Genomic DNA, 17810 nt, shown 5'->3' with positions numbered 1-17810 from the left:
CAGGCTCCATGAAGGGTGCCAAAAATGTAACAATTCCAGGTGCCTAGTGCTTTAACTTGAGTAAATAGTTTAGATTACTATCAACACAATTGAATAGAGAAACAGAGAGTGAAGCTTTATAAATGGATTGTTTCATTAAATTTGTGCATTTATTAAAAATTTTTGATGGTGTGAATGAACTGAATTTGCTGTATTACCAGTATAATTAATAATAAAAAAAATAAGATCATAAATGTTACCTAGATTGGCAGTGTGACTTACTTGTAAAAGAATACTGAAACTATTTATGTTTAGTATAATATGAATGTCTCTCTATTTCAAGTAGACATGATATATCGAATTTGCTGAAGGAGATTAATGTTGCAAAAAGCAGTAGTATAATTCTTTGACTTGGTTGCCTATAAGGCCAGCTGTGGTCTTTTTCCAAAGGTAAATTTACTCGAGAGACTAGAGGGAAGGAAAAAAAGCGTTCTACCAACTGCTTTTGAAGTTTGTTTTTAACAAGAAGACTATTAGTGTTACAAACAAAACCCCAGAGTTTCTCTGTGTGTGGCTTAGGTAATGTAAAAATGTCTGAAGTTTAGAACATTATGTCCCTAAGTAAGAGTTTCCTATGTTGTTTTTTTAAGTTCAAGAAAATATGTTTGAAAACCTAGAACACAGTGAAATTGACCCTGTATAAATAAAATAAATAAATTTGGTTCCACCCTCCACACCAAAGCAACTGGGATTTTCAATACTGCTTGTGAAATCTGTAATTTTTGTCCTTTGAAAGACTTCTGCTTTCTGAATGTACATTAGGGGAGTATTCGACAAGTAACTTTAAATTTTATTCGGACTATGAGTAGAAAATAGTAGTATGCATTTAATGTCTTGTTCTTTCTTTTGTTTTTGCAGTGATGGGGGAGGGGGTGGAATAGGGCTGTGCATTTCTGTTGAAGTCATCAAGGCTATAGCTGTAGAAGGCTGCTCTTCTTTTTCTTTAAAGTTTTTGGTTTTAATTTTTTCTTGTAATGATCTATAGCTCAGGTAAATGAAAAGTATTGTGGAAAGTCTAGCCTAATAGGATGTATAAATGATCCAATTGATTTAAGTTATTTGTTCTGGATTTACATTATGTTCCTAAAGAAACGGTATACAAAGTTTTGCCGCAGAAAAAAGGACTTTAAATTTCAGATTTAAAAAACCCCCACAATAAACAGCCAAACACCCCCATATATGTTAGTAACTTAGTGCTCCTCACTATTTAAAAAATAACTACTCCACATTAAAGTATTAACTAGTCCTTCTTTACAATTGGTCAGTCTCTGTTCTAATATTGGTTTAACAGTAGAAGAGTAACAACTGTGTAAACAATATGCATTGTGTTTAACTATTGAACAGTGAAGATTAATTATTAAACTCACACCAAAACAAAAGGGGAAGCTGGTGTAGTTGTTGCACTACTAATATTTTAATTCTCATACTGTTATTTCACAGAGAAGTAGCATATACTTCCATGTGGTAGGCCACAGAATGCCAATTATGGTAAGCTGAGGCTTAGAATTTCATAAGAGCTTCTAATAAGGTGGTTAAAAAGGATTATGCTTTCATTACAGCCACTGTTTCTTTGCCTGTTTTCTGTGAATGAGAGAAAGCAACAAAGTCCATGTTATTTCTTGCTCTAGAGGATTCCTAGTGAATTTAGTGGGATTGGTCACGAGCATTAATTTTTATAGCACAGTCATCTTAATTGAGTCAAGTATGTACATAGTTGATGTTAAGGTAACTCTTAATGGATTGTGTTGTACAGAATTAAGATAGTCAGGAACACGTGTTACTTTTTATGTGTGGAAAGTCTGGTTTATACAGTCTGTCTAATCTCAATGTAAAATAATGTGGTTTTCTTCTCATTCTGTGAGATTATTCTTTGCAGTTCTTAAAACCCCTTTCTAACTTTAAGAAAACAAGTGTGAGATTGAAAATGATTGACAGTGAAAGAATGCTGTGATGCAGGACATGGAAGAAGACAAGTTGTTTCCTATAAAGTAACAACTGTTTCCAGTAAAGTAACTAAGCAGCTACAGTCTGAGAAGTTTTGACTCTGAGAGGTAATGCAGATCTTATATTTCTGGATTCTTGATGCTATTCTACTTTACCTGTGAATAGCAAGCATGTGGCTTAACTTGTGTTCATGTTAAGTGTTCGGGGCTTGATTGCCTCATGATTTCCATTAGGTTAAGTGGAAAATCTCTGAAGCTGTGTCATCATGATGAGTAGTGGTGTGAATAGTGAGATGAGTGATGTTTCATGTAACTAGATTTGTTTTTCTGTTTGCTTTTTGAAGTCTAGGAACTTGTATTGGAAAAGCAAGACCAGAATATCAATCAGAATTAATTTTATACTTGAAAACCATACATCTTAAATGTGAATGAATGATGGATCTAAGTCATACATATGACACTTATGGCATCAAGCAATAAAGAAATGTTCATGAACCTTTAACTCTGGCATTTTGAAAGTGTATGTTGGAACTTTGTATTCTTACTGTCTCCTTTTTAAAAAAAAATCAGCAATATGACATAGTGTTAGCCGTAAATGAAATAAATTCAGATAAATTTGAAGATTACACTTGTTAAGGAGTTTGTGACTGTGTTAGTAAATGTGTAGACAGGAGGAGATAGTCTGTCACCTCAGCTTCATTTGCTTACAGTCTGTTTCCTGGAGCTGAAGTCTTTACCACTTGGAAGCTGGAAAGATTAGAATGAAGGATTTTATTACTTTCAGCACAGGATCCTTTAGGTTAAATCTCTTTGGTAATAATATGCTTAGAAGAAAGGAGGTTAGGTAAATTAATTAATGAATAGGTAACCTAAATTACAGTTTGTGTGGATTACATTTGGTAGCAGATACTGCAGCAAGAAATACATGTTGATATTTTATTGGTCTGGAATTGATAGAGGACTTCAATTTTTTTTTTTTATGGCTGTTATGATATGACAGACATTTATTTCTATCAAGCGACAACTTTACAGCTCAAAAATAGGAAGCTGCTTAGAATCTACAGCATATTTCTACAACTGTTTCTGGATTCATTTCTCTCCTTTGTAGACAAGATATTGATCTTTTGCAACATAACATTTGTGGTCCTGTTCCAAAATATGTTCTCAGAATTTTTTAGTGGTGCTATTTTTTCATGATTCTTTTTTGTTTTGTTTTAAAATTGTTTTGCTTTTCTTCCCACAGAAATTTTGTTTCAAGACTTCTCCTAGTTCATGCCTGTTCATTTTTCATACTTAGCACTGAGTGTCCCTTAACTGAGGGTTTGCAAGTGTTAGTTTGCTGTTAGATTTTTTTTTTTTTTAGGCTTCATTTTTACTATGCATTTTCTATCTTTAGTTAAGTCTGTCTAGATTTAATTTACCTCATGAACCAAAACTGCGAATGAAGAAGGTATTTGGCAGAGGTACATTATTTGCATGGAAGTGTTGACTCAAGTAAAAAAAATTCAGGAGTTGTAGACAAGCTAACATAGGAAGAGTTATTGTGTGTGAACTGATGGAAAGGGAGGATGAGCCTGTATCATTTTGCATAGGATAAGTTATCACATAGGATCCTGACAAGGGAATGTTTTAGGTGTCATGTAGGATGATGACTACATGAAGTTGTTTCTAAGGAAACGGGTGCTAAGAGAATAAGGTAACATTTCTCCGGCTAACCTCTGTGTGTGTGTGTGTGTATGTATTTTTAAATGCGTCAAGTCTTTATAATAGAATAATTAACACGTGTTTTGCTGTATTTAAGAGTGCAGGATAATTTCTTTGTTATATTATTGTCTCCCAAATCCTCTATGAAGAAAGTATTCCTCCAGTTTATTTAAGCAAAAGAGAAATGTCTCCTTCCACATTCTTGATCATCTTATCTGTTCTCTTTTCTGTTTCACTCATTGCATGAACTCGTAAGAGAGGGATTTAGCTACAAGTGTACAACTGTGTTTTATTTGCATTCTTAGACTCTGTGAGGCAAATAGGACATAAATTTTTCTCTAGTCCCCTGACTTCTGCAGCTTTCTACAGCTACCCTGTGCAATTAAATGCAAGAATCAGCATTAAAATATTTTTTTAAACTTTGTTGTAATGTGTGTATTTTCAGTGTTGTATTTTAATTCACAGTGCCTTAATTGTTTGTCTTCACCAATTTTGTATCTGCAAAGCACAGTTTCACTGTAGTAATTCTAGAAAGATAGAAGGTTTGGCAGCTGAGCTTTCTGGTGCTTGAGAAGTCACAGAAAATAATTTAAGGCTTAATGTGACTTAGAGGAGGCTTTTTGGAACAGATGGGCTGTGTCTTTTCCCCTTTTTGGCATCAACTGAAATTGGTGCAACCTTTTTGGTAAGAAATGGAGCTCACTGTGCAAGTATGGTACCATGAAAATTTATAGAAGTATTGCCGACGATCTTTGACTTCATTAGTGGTAAAGGCTTTCTCCTATCATTTTCACTTAACTTTCTTTGTCACTAGTATGCAAAAAGGAAGTTTTTTAGCCCAGTTCGTACTAGTAAGTCAGAGTGGGCAGGGAAGAAATGTCTTATCCAAGCTGTTTTGTATGACTAAGGCTTGTCTAATAAGGCTGGCAACCTAAATCCCACATACAGAATATATCGGCATTTATATTTTGAAATTGGAATGCTTAAGTCTGTCTGCTTAAGATTGCAATTAAACTGCTAAGAGCTAGAGTTGGAAGGGAGCTGTCTTGCTGTTAAAGGGAATGCCTGAGCTGATCATTTAAATTAATAACTGTCCAGAGAGTGTTTTGTTTCTTTCTGCTTTCTTCAGTTTTATACCTTGTTCTGTTTCTCTGTGCTGGGGAGCTGTATGGTCCCAGCAAAGAGGGTTTTGGCAGAGTACTTGTACCTGTTTCTAATGCCAAGTTGCAGTTGTAGTTCTAATTTGTTGAAGATCATAGAATGGTAGGGGTTAGATGACATTTTTTTAAAATTTACTTTATGTCCTTACCAAAATGGCAGTGCTTATAAGTGTTTATTAAATATGATTGTGATAGAATAATAGATTTATGTAGATGGATAGAAGGGAATCACAATGGTATTTGTGATAGATTTATTATAAGAAATTACAGAATCACAGAATGGTAGGGGTCGGAAGGGACCTTTAGTGATCATCTAGTCCAACCCCTCTGCTGAAGCAGGCCCACCTAGATCAGGTCACAGAGGAATGTATCCAGGTGGGTTTTGCAGAGAAGGAGACTCCACAGCCTCCCTGGGCAGCCTGTGCCAGGGCTCTCTCACTCTCACACTGAAATAGTTTTTCTTATGTTTAAATGGAACTTGTTATGTTCCAGCTGTTTTCTATTACCCCTTGTCTTGTCACTGGATACAACAGAAAAAAGGTGCCCTAACCTCCTGACATCCACCACTTAGATATTTGTAGCTATTTTTAAGGAGTTTTGATTTATGAGGATTGGGTTAAGCATAAGTATGTAAACCCATGGGCCCCGTTCGGATGGACCTGCAGATGCTGAGGGAGCTGGTGGAAGTCATTGCTAGACTACTCTCCATCATCTTCAGTAAGTCATGGAGAACAGGAGAGGTGCCTGAGGACTGGAGGAAAGCAAATGTCACTCCAGTCTTCAAAAAGGGTAAGAAGGAAGAGCTGGGTAACTACAGACCAGTCAGCCTCACCTTCATCCCTGGAAAGATGATGCAACAACTTATCCTAGGTGCTGTCTCCAGGCATATAAAGGACAAGAAGGTCATTAGGGGCAGTCAATGTGGCTTTACCAAGGGAAAGTTGAGTTTGACCAACCTGATAGCCTTTTCTGAAGATGTAACCAGGTGGATAGGTGGTGGTAGTGCAGTGGATATGGTTTATCTGGATTTCAGTAAAACATTGTCTCCCACAGCATCGTCACAGCAAAACTGAGAAAGTGTGGGCTGGATGATTAGGTAGTGAGGTGGATTGTTAACTACTTGAAGGGAAGGCAGAGAGTTGTGATCAGTGGGGCAAGGTCTAGTTGGAGGCCTGTGTCTAGCAGAGTCCCTCAGGGGTCGCTGTTCAATATATTCACTAATGACCTTGATGAGGGAACAAAGGGCACTGTCAGCAAGTTTGCTGATGATACTAAACTGGGGGGAGTGGCTGACACACCAGAAGGCTGTGCTGCCATTCAGTGAGACCTGGACAGGCTGGAGAGTTGGGTGGGGAGAAATCTAATGAAATTCAACAAGGACAACCGTAGAGTCTTTCATCTGGGAAAGAATAACCCCATGTACCAGTACAGTTTGGGGAATGAATTCTTAGAGAGTAGTGTAGGGGAAAGGAACCTGGGTGTCCTTGTGGACAGCACAATTAGTATAAGCCAGCAATGTACCCTCATAGCCAAGAAGGCCAATGGCATCCTGGGGTGTATTAGATGGGCTGCGGGCAGTAGGTCGAGAGATGTTATCCTCCCTCTGTACTCTGCCCTCATCTGAGACCACAGCTGGAATATTGTGTCCACTTCTGGGCCCATCAATTCAAGAAGGACAGGGAGCTGCTGGAGAGAGTTCAGCACAGGGCCACAAGGATGATGGAGTGGAGCATCTCCCATATGATGCAAGGCTCAGGGAGCTGGGGCTCTTCAGCTTGGAGGAGACTGAGGGGTGACCTCATTAATGTTTACAAATATGTAAAGGATGGATGTCAGGAGGATAGAGCCAGACTCTTCTCAGTGATGTCCAATGATAGGACAAGGGGCAACGGGTACAAGCTGGAACATGAGAGGTTCCAAAGAAACACAAGGAAGAATTTCTTCACTGTGAGGATGATGAAGCACTGGAACAGGCTGCCCAGTTGGGTTGTGGAGTCTCTTTCTGTGGAGACATTCAAAACTCATCTGGATGAGTTCCTGTGTGACCTATTCTATGTGGTCCTGCTCTGGAAGGGGGGTTGGCATAGATGATCTCTTGAGGTCCCTTCCAACCCTTAAGATTCTGTGGCTAATGAGATCCTTATGCAGTCTCCTCTTACCTAAACAGCCCCAGATCCCATAGCCTTTCCTCATAAGAAAGTTGCCCCAGTCCTTTGATCATCCTGCTGGCCCTGCACCTGGACTCTTTCCAGAAGTTCCCTGTCTCTCTTGAGCTGGGGAGCCCAGAACTGGACACGATACTCCAGATGAGTAATAATGTATATTACAACACATGTACTCTTAAAAAAGTACAATAATTTGCCAAAATTTAACATTTCTAAGGCTGGTCTTATTTTCTTTTGGGATTAGATCAACATAAGAGTCAATCCGTTTTGTAGTGGGGAAATCAGACCAAATATGTCTGTTTAATGTAGTCTAGCCTGTAACTTCATAATAGCTGAATGAAGCTGTGTACACCTATATACTGATCAGTTAGGGAAGGTTCTAGGAGAAGTTGTCTATAAAGCAAATCAATTAAGTACTGGCTTAAAACATTAAGTTTTCTCTTTTACTCTTACTCTACAAAAGAAATAATAATGTAAAAATCTCTTCTAATTGCCCTCATGATATTTTATGATAATTTTACACTATGAGAGGCAGTGTACTGTTCACAGTCCAACATTTCTGCCTTGGTACTTTTTCATTTAATCTTGTTTTGTATTACTCAGGTATAAAAAAAAACCAAAAAAACACATTCTACTTTCTCTACCATTTAATTCCATGTGCTTTTAAGACACAGAGTTGAATTTTAAGAATTATTTCCATATCCACATTGAAGTTGCTTTTTTCATCATCTTTGTCATTAGCTGCCTCTTAACCTCTTTTCTGCCTTATATGTACATATTTTTAGGATGCTTGAATCAATTGTAAGCCAGTATTTCAAGTAAGAGCATCAATTTTCTATGCTTTACTTGCATATTTACTTGCATATTTACTTTGTACGACTTCAGTGTGGTCAAATATCTTCATTTCTTTTCTGTCTGATGATACATTCCTGAGCAGATATTTCCATTAAGTTGTTGAATGTATTACCTTAGCTTTTTCCATTCAGGCTTTTCAGCCTCTACACTCAGGAAAACTCATCATGAGAAGTTAAAATTTTTTTTTTTGTTATCTGTGTTTGTATGTAGCCCGATTTCCTTTCTCCAGAGTTCAGCAGTCTTATTGAAGTGTGAGTATGGTGGGACAGCATGTTTCCTCTGTAGTTCTGACTACCTTATGTTGTATTTTCTCTATTTTGCTTCCTAGAGTCTTAATTATATTAAACAAAAGTGTTTTTGTTGCAGAGCTATGAACATTCTGGATCAAAGGAATTGAATGTAGATGTAGTTCTGGGAAAAAAGCATCAAGAGTGCATCCTTTATGCTACTTGTTTGCATAAGTCGCATGGAAAAAATCTTCCTTTAAATACATTTCTTTCTGTGTTCATTAATGAATTATGAGAGGAGTGTCTATGTAGCTACATTGATAACTGAGTTTTCTGTTCTTTTAGATCTACTGTCAGCCAGTAGTGTTCTCTTGCATGAATGGCAGTAGAAAGAGATCATGCAACTTGAAGCTTTGTTCTTTTTGATATTGAGACGATCCAGGTTTTAATTGTAAAATATTTTTGCCATAACCTTTTGAGGTAAAAATATATACTAATATTATTCATCATGCAGCTAGGATTCAGTTATATTATATCATGACATCTAGTATAAAACAGCAAACCCCCCTCCAGTTCTTGAAGTTTATGTCCTGTTTATGTAACCTCCCCTAAGTGTTTTGAAGCCGGTATAAAATCTTGTCATCTTTAAAACAAACAAAAACCCTAAATTAATTACAAACCAACAACCCCACCACAAAACTCTGCATACTTCACTAGTCATGTCTTCTTAAATGTAAAGAATTATTAATATCTAATTGGTAGTACTTAAAAAATCCTTACTGCAATAGTTGATATGTCTATATAGCAAGTGCTCTTGGCTCTGATTACTTGGGTAATCATTTTACTGTTGCAAATTGATATTGATTAGTGGTTTAAATGCAGGCTGTCAAATAATGTTTTTAGTCAGTGTGTTTTTACTCTAAATGTAAGTGGAAAATGTGTTCTCTGAGTTGATTAAACCCTTTTGCATGTCTGTTACTGTAGAAGTCAAAGTGCTTGGGCAGGTGTCTGAGTTTTAGGTTTCATTGTTTCAATAGTATATTACTGAAATAATTCATTTCAGACTTTGGTATTTTCAAAGACAATATAGAGAATTGTGAATTATATAAAAAGCATATTTAAAATTGGAATTTATTTCTAGGTAAGCAAATTAAAAGGATAGTTATTTAAACATATATCTGTGATATTTCAGTCTGTTGGTAACTTCATTTCTATTGTCTTTTGGTTTATGCATATTTTATGACTAGTACAATCCTCCCCAAACTGTCGATGTCAGTGCACCTGGAAAGTCAAAGGTGTGAAGTGCTATCTAATATATCCCAATGAAAGTTAAGCTTTTAAATGACTAGGCAGCTCATATGCTAACATCAGGAGTTAACCTGTGTATTTGTACTTTTTTGTTTGTGTGCACAGCATGAGCTAGGAGAGTGCTTTTGCTTGGTGAAAGTCTGTTTAGATCTCAACTGCAATTGGAAAATGCACAGTATAACACTGTGACTTCCTTTGAGAACAAAGTAGTGTAGCTTTAATATTAAGCATAAAGATTCCAGGTCTAATGATTTGACAGCCCTATATCTACTATTCTGACACTTGATGCCAAATGAATATGTTTAGGAGAAAGCTTTGAAAATTATTATTATTTTAAATGCTTTTTAGGGAAGCTTTTCAGTAATTGATTTTTATTTGGTTTTAACATCGAGTGACTATTTAACCTTAACTATAACATTTTGGTTTCATGCTTTAGTGAAAATCTAAACTTTCTTCCTATTTGGAGTTTAAGGAATCTTAACAATAAAAGTGTTTTATTTAATCATTATGGTTACGAATAACTAATTTCTGCAGTTATTAATACATATTGTAGATATTCCTTATACATATTATAATTTTATTATCCTTATACATACTATAATATAATTTTATTATTTTGTTTGCTTTGGGAGAGATATGAACACTCTGGAAATGAAATTCAATACTCTTAGTTCACACTGCTTCAACTTTGAATAAATATTCACAGGATTTAATGCAGTTGAACCAGTTTAACTTAGAGACACACCCACATGGTGGTGCTTGATATATTTATTTTTTTTCCCCCAAAGTACAGCAAACCTGGGAATGAATGTAAGCACAAGGTGTGCTCATGTGAAAATCCCAGAGTGCAGTCCACATGCCAGGGAGAGACAGTCACACAGCTGTTGTGCTTGTGTTCTCTTTCGAAAGTGGCCAAGTGTGTGAGGCAAAGCCTGGCTGGTGTGGGGCAGAGTGGGGCAACGCTCTCTAATCAGACAGGGTGGCTTGGAGGGTGGGCACAGTGGGTAGGCACAGCCACTGGGCACTGTGCTAGAGTCCTTGCTGTGCTTTTGTTAAAGAGTTCATGTAGGGAATCGATGCAGAGTTAGTATACTTTAAATCCATGAGCTATCTTGTCTGTTTGCACAAGTCCTTAAAAATATTTTAATATCCAGGCAGAAAATTTCAAAGGGGGAGGTAATTTGTCCTAAGAGCACACTACTAAAGTAATCTTAGCATGGGCTGCACCTGTATTGATAGATTTTTTTAAGCCACATGAGCAAAGCAAGCTTTAACATCTGAAAAAGTCTTCTAGGAGGGCTTAAAATATTTTGTATTCATATTTTGCTATAAATAAGGTGCAAGATTGGCACAGATTTCTTGCTTTTCCTCTTGAGGTATAGTTCATGTTATTAATCTTTAATGTGCACTCTGTCAAAAATGTTCTGAAAGGGTCAGAACACCTAGTTGTATTTATATAAATGTCATGGTTTAACCCCAGCTGGCAACTGAGCACTACATAGCTGCTCACTCAGTCCTCCCTCATGGGATGAGGGAGACAATCCAAAGAATAAAAGTGAGAAAACTTGTGGGTTGAGGTAGTTTAGTAAGTGAAGCAAGAGCTGTGCATGCCAGCAAAGCAAACAAGGAATTAATTCACTGCTTCCCATTGAAGGGCAGATGTTCTGCCATCTCTGAGAAAGAACATCTCCATCATCTGTAATAGTTACTTGGGAAGACAAAATGCCATCTCTGAGAACATCCTCACCTTCCTCCTTCTTTCTCCAGCTTTATATGCTGAAAATGATGTGATACGGTTGCTCAGTTGGAGTCAGCTGTCCTGGCTGAGTTCTCTCCTAAGTTCTTGTGCACCCCCAGCCTACTCATTGATGGGGTGAAAGGCAGAAATGGCCTCAGTTCTGTGTAAGCATTGCTCAGCAGTAACTAAATCATCCCAGTATTATCAACACTATTTTCAGCATAAATCCAGAACATAGCCCTGTATTAGCTACTAGGAAGAAAATTAACTCTGTTCAAGCCAAAATCAGCACAATAAGCAACGACACAAAGCTGCAGGTGGAATTTTCATTGAGCAAAAATTAATAGATCATACACTAAAGGTGGACCAAAGAGATTTGTTATGTAAAGCTGCCTTTTCCTTGTTTTGCTATCAAATACACAAAAAGCACTATACTGTTTCCTTTTCTTCGGGGATGAATAAAGCACAGGATTGCTGTGGTAGGTGACCCATATATAATCCTTTGAGTATTTTAGAGCTGATGTTAACAACCTTAAAAAAAAAATCCTCTGCTTTTTTGAAGTAGAACTGTTAAAATCTTACTGTACCACATGGAAGAAAACACAGTGCACTGGATTTTGTTTATGGCATTGTTCTTAAAAGGCATAGCATAGTCTCTGTGCTTCAGCAGTTATCAAGACAGCTGCTTTCCTAGGCAGCAGATATGGCCGTGGTTCTGAAGTTCACTTATACTGGAACACATCCCCAGAGTTTCTTGAAGATTGACGCATGGCACAAACACTGGGAGAGAAGTATGTGGGATACTGGAGGGGAAGGCTGATTTTTCCTTTTTTAGATGGCCTTAACTATAATACCCAAGTGCACCCGTATTTTAACACCAGCACAGGTACAGTTTTAAACTTTATGAGTTGACTTGTTTGACAAACGGCAATGTGTGGACTTTCTCAAAGGCTCAATAAATTTCTGTAAATGGAGTTAATTTCTTAGGTAGCTCAGGTACCATTATGATAATTGACATTCTTGACTTAATGTAGTAGGAGCGTTGGTATCTGTATTCACAGTAAAGCATTTGAGTCTTTCCTGCTACTCTTGGTGTTTTTCTAATTTCTTTAGATATGCCAAGCTAAATTCTGACTCAGAACTGCTAATTCTTCATTAATTTCACTTCTTTGTAGTATTTTTGTCTTACTCTAAATGGCTACATTTTTACAGGCCTGGTGCATGTGTTTCTTAATAGCCTTGTGTGTTTACTTAATTTTGCAACAGTTAACTTGCCTAACTTTCTCCTTGTAGTTTTGCTCTGAATTGTAGTGCTGTAGGGCAAAGAATACTTGTTGCTTCTTCAAATAGGCAATAGTATTTGCTGCTCAGTGTAGGTTTATTGAACATGTGTTTTGCTTTCCTGTTGGAGCTGTGCTGTAGTTTCATACATATTGCTGTTTACCAAATTGTAAAGAGAAGGGAGATTCTGTGGTTTTGCAATGTCTTTGTGGTGGTTCTGGGGGTTTTTTTGTTACTTTGTTTTTAAGTATAATGTTAATTTGCCCTTGCAAGATTTCTCAAAGGAAACAGTAGCTTCATAAGGAGTTGATGTAATCTTTCAAGTTGATACAGTGCTGGAGGAGAGCAGCTACTTCCCTCCAGATTTTAACGTGATCTTCCAAGACGAATTAATCATTTAGGGAAGAGGGGAATTTTTGTCCATGAATTACAGCTGTTTACCTCTGATTTAGAATCATAGAATAATTTTGGTTGGAAAAGACCTTTAAGATCAAGTCCAACCATTCACCTCACACTTCCAAGCCCACGACTAAACCATGTCCCTCAGCACCTCATCTATGTGTCTTTGAAACATCTCCAGGAATGGTAACTCCATTACCTTCCTGAGCAGCCTGTGCTGATGTCTAACAACCTTCTGAGTGAAAAAGTTATTCCTGATCTCCAACCTAAACCTCCCCTGGTGCAACTTGAGGCCATTTTCTCTTGTCTTGTCACTCACTACTTAGGAGATCTACCCCCACCTCACTACAACCTCCTGTTGGGAGTTGCTTCTAGCAGTTTTTAAAAGCTTTTAAGGTTTTAAAACAATAATTAATATAAATATCACATTGAATCAATGTTTTCAGAGTGTCGTGGTTTTGCCCAGCCGTAGCAAAGGGGAAGAAAACCGCGACTCCTCCCCCTCCCCCTCCCCCTCCCTACGGAACGCGGAGGGGATCGGAGAGGGAGGAAAAAAAAGTAAAAGAGCCCGCGTAAGTTGAAATAAGAACAGTTTACTGGGGAAAGTTGAAGAGGAACAACTATAACAAAGACAAGGGGATATTACAAAGAAAACTGGTGAGTGATGCAGTTGCTCACTACCCGGGACCCGACCTGAGCGACCGCTCCGGACCGGCGCCCCCGGAAGAGCTTCTTCCGGCCAGCCCCCACCTATACCCTGGGCATGACGTTAGGATGGTATCGAATACCTGCTGGGCAGGCTGGGTCAGCTGCTCAGGCTGTGCCCTTTCCTGGTTCCTCACGGGAATTAACTCTATCCTGGCTCAAACCAGGACACAGAGTTTCCATGGGAATTGTATTTTTTAAATCTTTCCATAACAAAATTATGGTGCAGATACATCAAATTCTGAATCTATATTGTTAACATTTTAATATTTTTTCCTGACAATAGCACTTATTTACATTTTTCTATGTGTAAAATTTTGAATTCCCACACCCCCATTGTGATACTCTGTGAACTTTTTAAAAAAAACCATTATCATTGACTATAACAGTTATAGAAAACCTGCAGATTCAGTTTGTAAGCAAACTGACAAGTAAATGAAAAAAATTGAACTGCTACAGCCTGACTCCCCAGCCAGGTCTGGTCACGTCTGCTTGGGCTTTGTCATTTTGTGTGACAATTGTATAGCAATACAAATTTTCTTGTTTGATTTGCTGATCTGTAACTGTAATTCTTCTTCGGGGGATAAAATAACTTGAGTTCCTATCCAGGAAAAAAATTATGTCTAATGTAATGCAGGTCTGGAAAGGCCTGCCTGGTGAACTTCCAGGATCTGTATCTTTTGTTTTGACACTAGAGAGAGCAGGCTAGATACAAGTGAACTTTGACATACCAAGCACAGTAACTTAGAACTAGTTGTGACTGCATGACATATCTAGAGAGTAGATTTGTCAGATGTCTAGATGTAAAGGCTGTTTCTAGCATGTTATATTTGGGAAGCTTCTGCAGTCCTGAATAAATTTGTACAGATAGGTTATTCTGTCTTGAGGATGCATGCCTGATAACTGTTATCAGTTGTTTCTTGTAATTATCAACTGTTATCAACTGATAACAGGTAAAATACATTTTCATGCCCCCTGTGCATGTTTAAAAATCTCTATGATCAGCTACAGTGTACCTATGAGTAGAAATTTGTTTATATTTTTTAAAATGGTTGTAAATATTGTCAGGGAAAGGAGGAGAGGATTTGAATTTCATTCAGAAGTGTATTATTTAAGATCTCTGTGGGGAATTGCATTAAAAAAAAGCCAAACATTTTATTTTAGAAAATTCGTGGAGGACATTGGTTTGTCTATACCATCTTATGATAAAAGTGTTCACTTACAATGTAGCCTGAAAAGGATGGTACCTTCTGTTAGCCTCTCTCTAATTAGTGTGGAGGAGGAAAAAAAAAAGACCTTTTAGTAATTCAGTAATTTGGAAAAGTAATTAACCGAATAAGCAGTATGGAATGAAATACACCCATTGTTTGTAAACTTCAGTTTCCTATTAGAGGTCTCCAGATACTGAAATCCTCTAATTTACCTAGGGTGGGCTCATTTGTGTGTTGTTTACCTCATGCTGAGCAGAGGTAGGTTAACTTCAGCATAATACATGGTTTTTACAATGCCATTGAAATTTTATCTCTAAGAAATCTTTAATAAGAGTAAGGAAGAGTCCTTACTATATTTAATTGAAGAGATATATGTTCTCCAAAGTCAGGATGTTGATTCTTCTCACATTTTATAGAAGTATTAATATTTTCCTTGTTGTTACATGTTTCCCGCACTCTTATTTGTAAGATGTTTTCCTTTCTTGTATGCTTATAGTACTGTGTACCGCTCATACATAAGGTTTTTTCCACATGGGTGACAAAGTCATCTCTTTGGATGAAGGCAGATCCTCCATTATTCTCCCTCCTAAAGTGCTGAGTCTCTTTTTTTTTTTTTTTCCTCTTTAAATGGCAAATTGCTTTGATGCAGAAGTACCCAAATATGCTTTATGGGATTTGATAAACTTCAATTTGTAAGGTCAAAAAATATATACATTACTGTTTGCTTTACTATATTTCTCCTTATTTTGTGATCATCGTAGTTTCATTTCACCTTTCAGAAAACGGAGCAGTGCTTGAAGGTCTGACAAATGTATCCCAGGTTGAAAAACTGCTGCATTCCTTCTTCTCTTCCTCCTTTAGAAAACTGACTTCTTTAAAGAGGTAAAATTAAATGTTGCACTTGTTGATTTGTAGGATTTTTTCCCAGGCAATGTGAAGTAAATCTCTGCTTCTTCTGTAGCATGTCCTGTGGTATTTTAAAATAACTTATATCCATGTTTCATTCTGATAACTGATATCTGTTCTGCTATCTATTGAGAAGGATGTCTTTGGAAACCTTTGTTTGCAGAGATTTATTCAGTTGTGTTATTTTTATAGAATTATTTGTCAGCACTTCTGTTGGTCAGTCACTCAAGTGTTATCTCAATTTAAATTGATCTAATGTTATTTCTGAATCTGGTATTTTTTAGGATATTTAAACATGCTTTAGAAATCTGAGGCAACTACTTACCCACAGGGGTTTGTTTTCTCTGAATGACCTGCTGCCAAGGAGCATGCTAAATGCTACACATAGCCCTGTTCATACAAAGTTGTTAAGACTGGACTTAGAGCTTCCTAACATTTTTTTTCTGTCTTATTTCACTTCATTTTCTTTTTAACAAATGCTTATCAATTCTTAAATACAAACCTTCTTTTAGATATCAGTGATGTAACTTGTATATTAATGATGTATATTAATGATGTAACTTGTATATTAAATGCTTAACTTTTGATTGAGCCTAAATAATTTGCAGAACACATTTAAAAGAAAATTGTAAATAATTCACTTCATGTTTCCATGATTTTTTATTACAAATTTTACAACAAATTCTGCAAATGATAGCCTTTTTCATATTTTTGGCATGACTTGTATGAAGTTGATGAGCCTAAGTGTTCATGAGATTAAAAATTATTGTAGCAGTCTTTACCTTGTTATTATCTGCTTGTGGAAATGTTTATATTTTTTTTCCTATCCCAGACTAAAAGAAGTTCAGTTCACTGTTCTGAAGGGGGGGGAAAAAAAAAAGGAGAAGCTTTGAAGCTAATAAGGAAAAATGTGGTAAAGAGAGACAGCAGCTTTGTGGCATATAATTGTCCTATAGCCATATCAACTTCTTTAAAAAAGAGAAAACAAAGGAGGAAAAGTGAAAAAAAAAGAGAAGAGTGACCAAAGTATCTCATAAACACAATGGTCCTTCAGACACTGTTTCTGTTCAGGCAGCTGTTATCCTGCATGTTTTGTCAAAAAAACCCTTTTGATGACACCTTAACTAAGCAGTACTGTTTTTATATGTTCAAAAAGCTCTTATGTTTTTCCATCTCCTCAATTTGTCCCTTTTGAGGTAATTATTCTTAGATTTTAGTCTCTAGTATTAGCCTACAGCTTTAATTTCACTTCAGCAAATTAAAACATTTTGGGACTTTAACTTCTAGGTATTGTTGACCTGTACTGAGATCATGCAGAATGACAAAGTGACTCTTGTTACTTAGGATCTATCTAAACATCAAGCAAAGATGTCTAATGATGCCTTCTTGATGTTGCCTTGAGAATTAAATTTATGAGAATTAAAAAGATTTTAAAATATGACTGTTGTGAATAAAATGGAAAATAATAGCCATAGTCATCCTTGCAAGTTTTGGGTTGGGATTTTTTGTTTGTTTGTTTCTGAGAATTCCAACATGCTTTTAGAAGTGCTAAATCTTGCTATTTGAACAAGAAGCCTCAAAATTATTTAAGAACAAGACTTAAGGAGTAATATTCTGCTATTAGGATTTCTAACAATTGGTTTTATGAAACTGCTTTGCATTGAGCCGTATCTAGAACTGTCATTACAATGTCTCACATGATTTGTTCCATTATGCTTTTTACCTTGTTCCACTTGTCTTTTCTTTGTACTATATTTGGAAAGGAAGAAAGAATAGGATGATGTTTGTCTTAATGTACATTTTGGCCTGAAGCACTGAATCCTCCTTTTTACTCCTGCCTCATTTATGTGCAGTACTTTTGACTAGAAGTCTGGAGACAAGTGTTTAATCATTGTTAGAAAATGGGACCGGTGGTCCAAAATGCAACTTCTCTTGTTTGATATTATAGAATTCTATTGGAAATATGTTGCTTTTAATGGAGGTAGGATTTTACAAAACTAATTTTTGTTACTGGAGCTCTTCCTTATTTTTTTCCTTTCCTTTTCCTTCCCTCTTCTAAAGGTAAGAGAGAAGCAAAAGAAGTAAGAAGATGCTGGGATCAGAACGAGGTGTTGTGGAAGAATGGCTGTCAGAATTCAAGGTGAGCTGAAAAGATGAATGATAGCTTCA

General features: G+C 36.6%; 1 protein-coding gene across 9 annotated transcripts in view; it reads left to right on the top strand.

Annotated features, from left to right (window-relative positions):
• Positions 1-17810, top strand: part of HYCC2 (hyccin PI4KA lipid kinase complex subunit 2) — a 66578-nt gene that overhangs the window by 8249 nt on the left and 40519 nt on the right. For 6 of the 9 annotated variants that reach the window (XM_062003087.1, XM_062003088.1, XM_062003083.1 and 3 more), the window contains 2 exons: positions 15515-15617; positions 17703-17781. In XM_062003087.1, the coding sequence (XP_061859071.1) occupies positions 17731-17781 (51 nt within the window). In that variant the 5' untranslated portion in view covers positions 15515-15617; positions 17703-17730. Of the gene's footprint in view, positions 1-1901; positions 2091-15514; positions 15618-17702; positions 17782-17810 lie in introns of all 9 variants that reach the window. The other 3 variants (XM_062003090.1, XM_062003089.1, XM_062003084.1) reach the window with 2 other exon arrangements.

Source organism: Colius striatus, chromosome 9 (genome assembly GCF_028858725.1).
Source record: "Colius striatus isolate bColStr4 chromosome 9, bColStr4.1.hap1, whole genome shotgun sequence".
NCBI lineage: Eukaryota > Metazoa > Chordata > Aves > Coliiformes > Coliidae > Colius > Colius striatus.
This window is presented reverse-complemented; position numbering and strand designations above follow the sequence as displayed.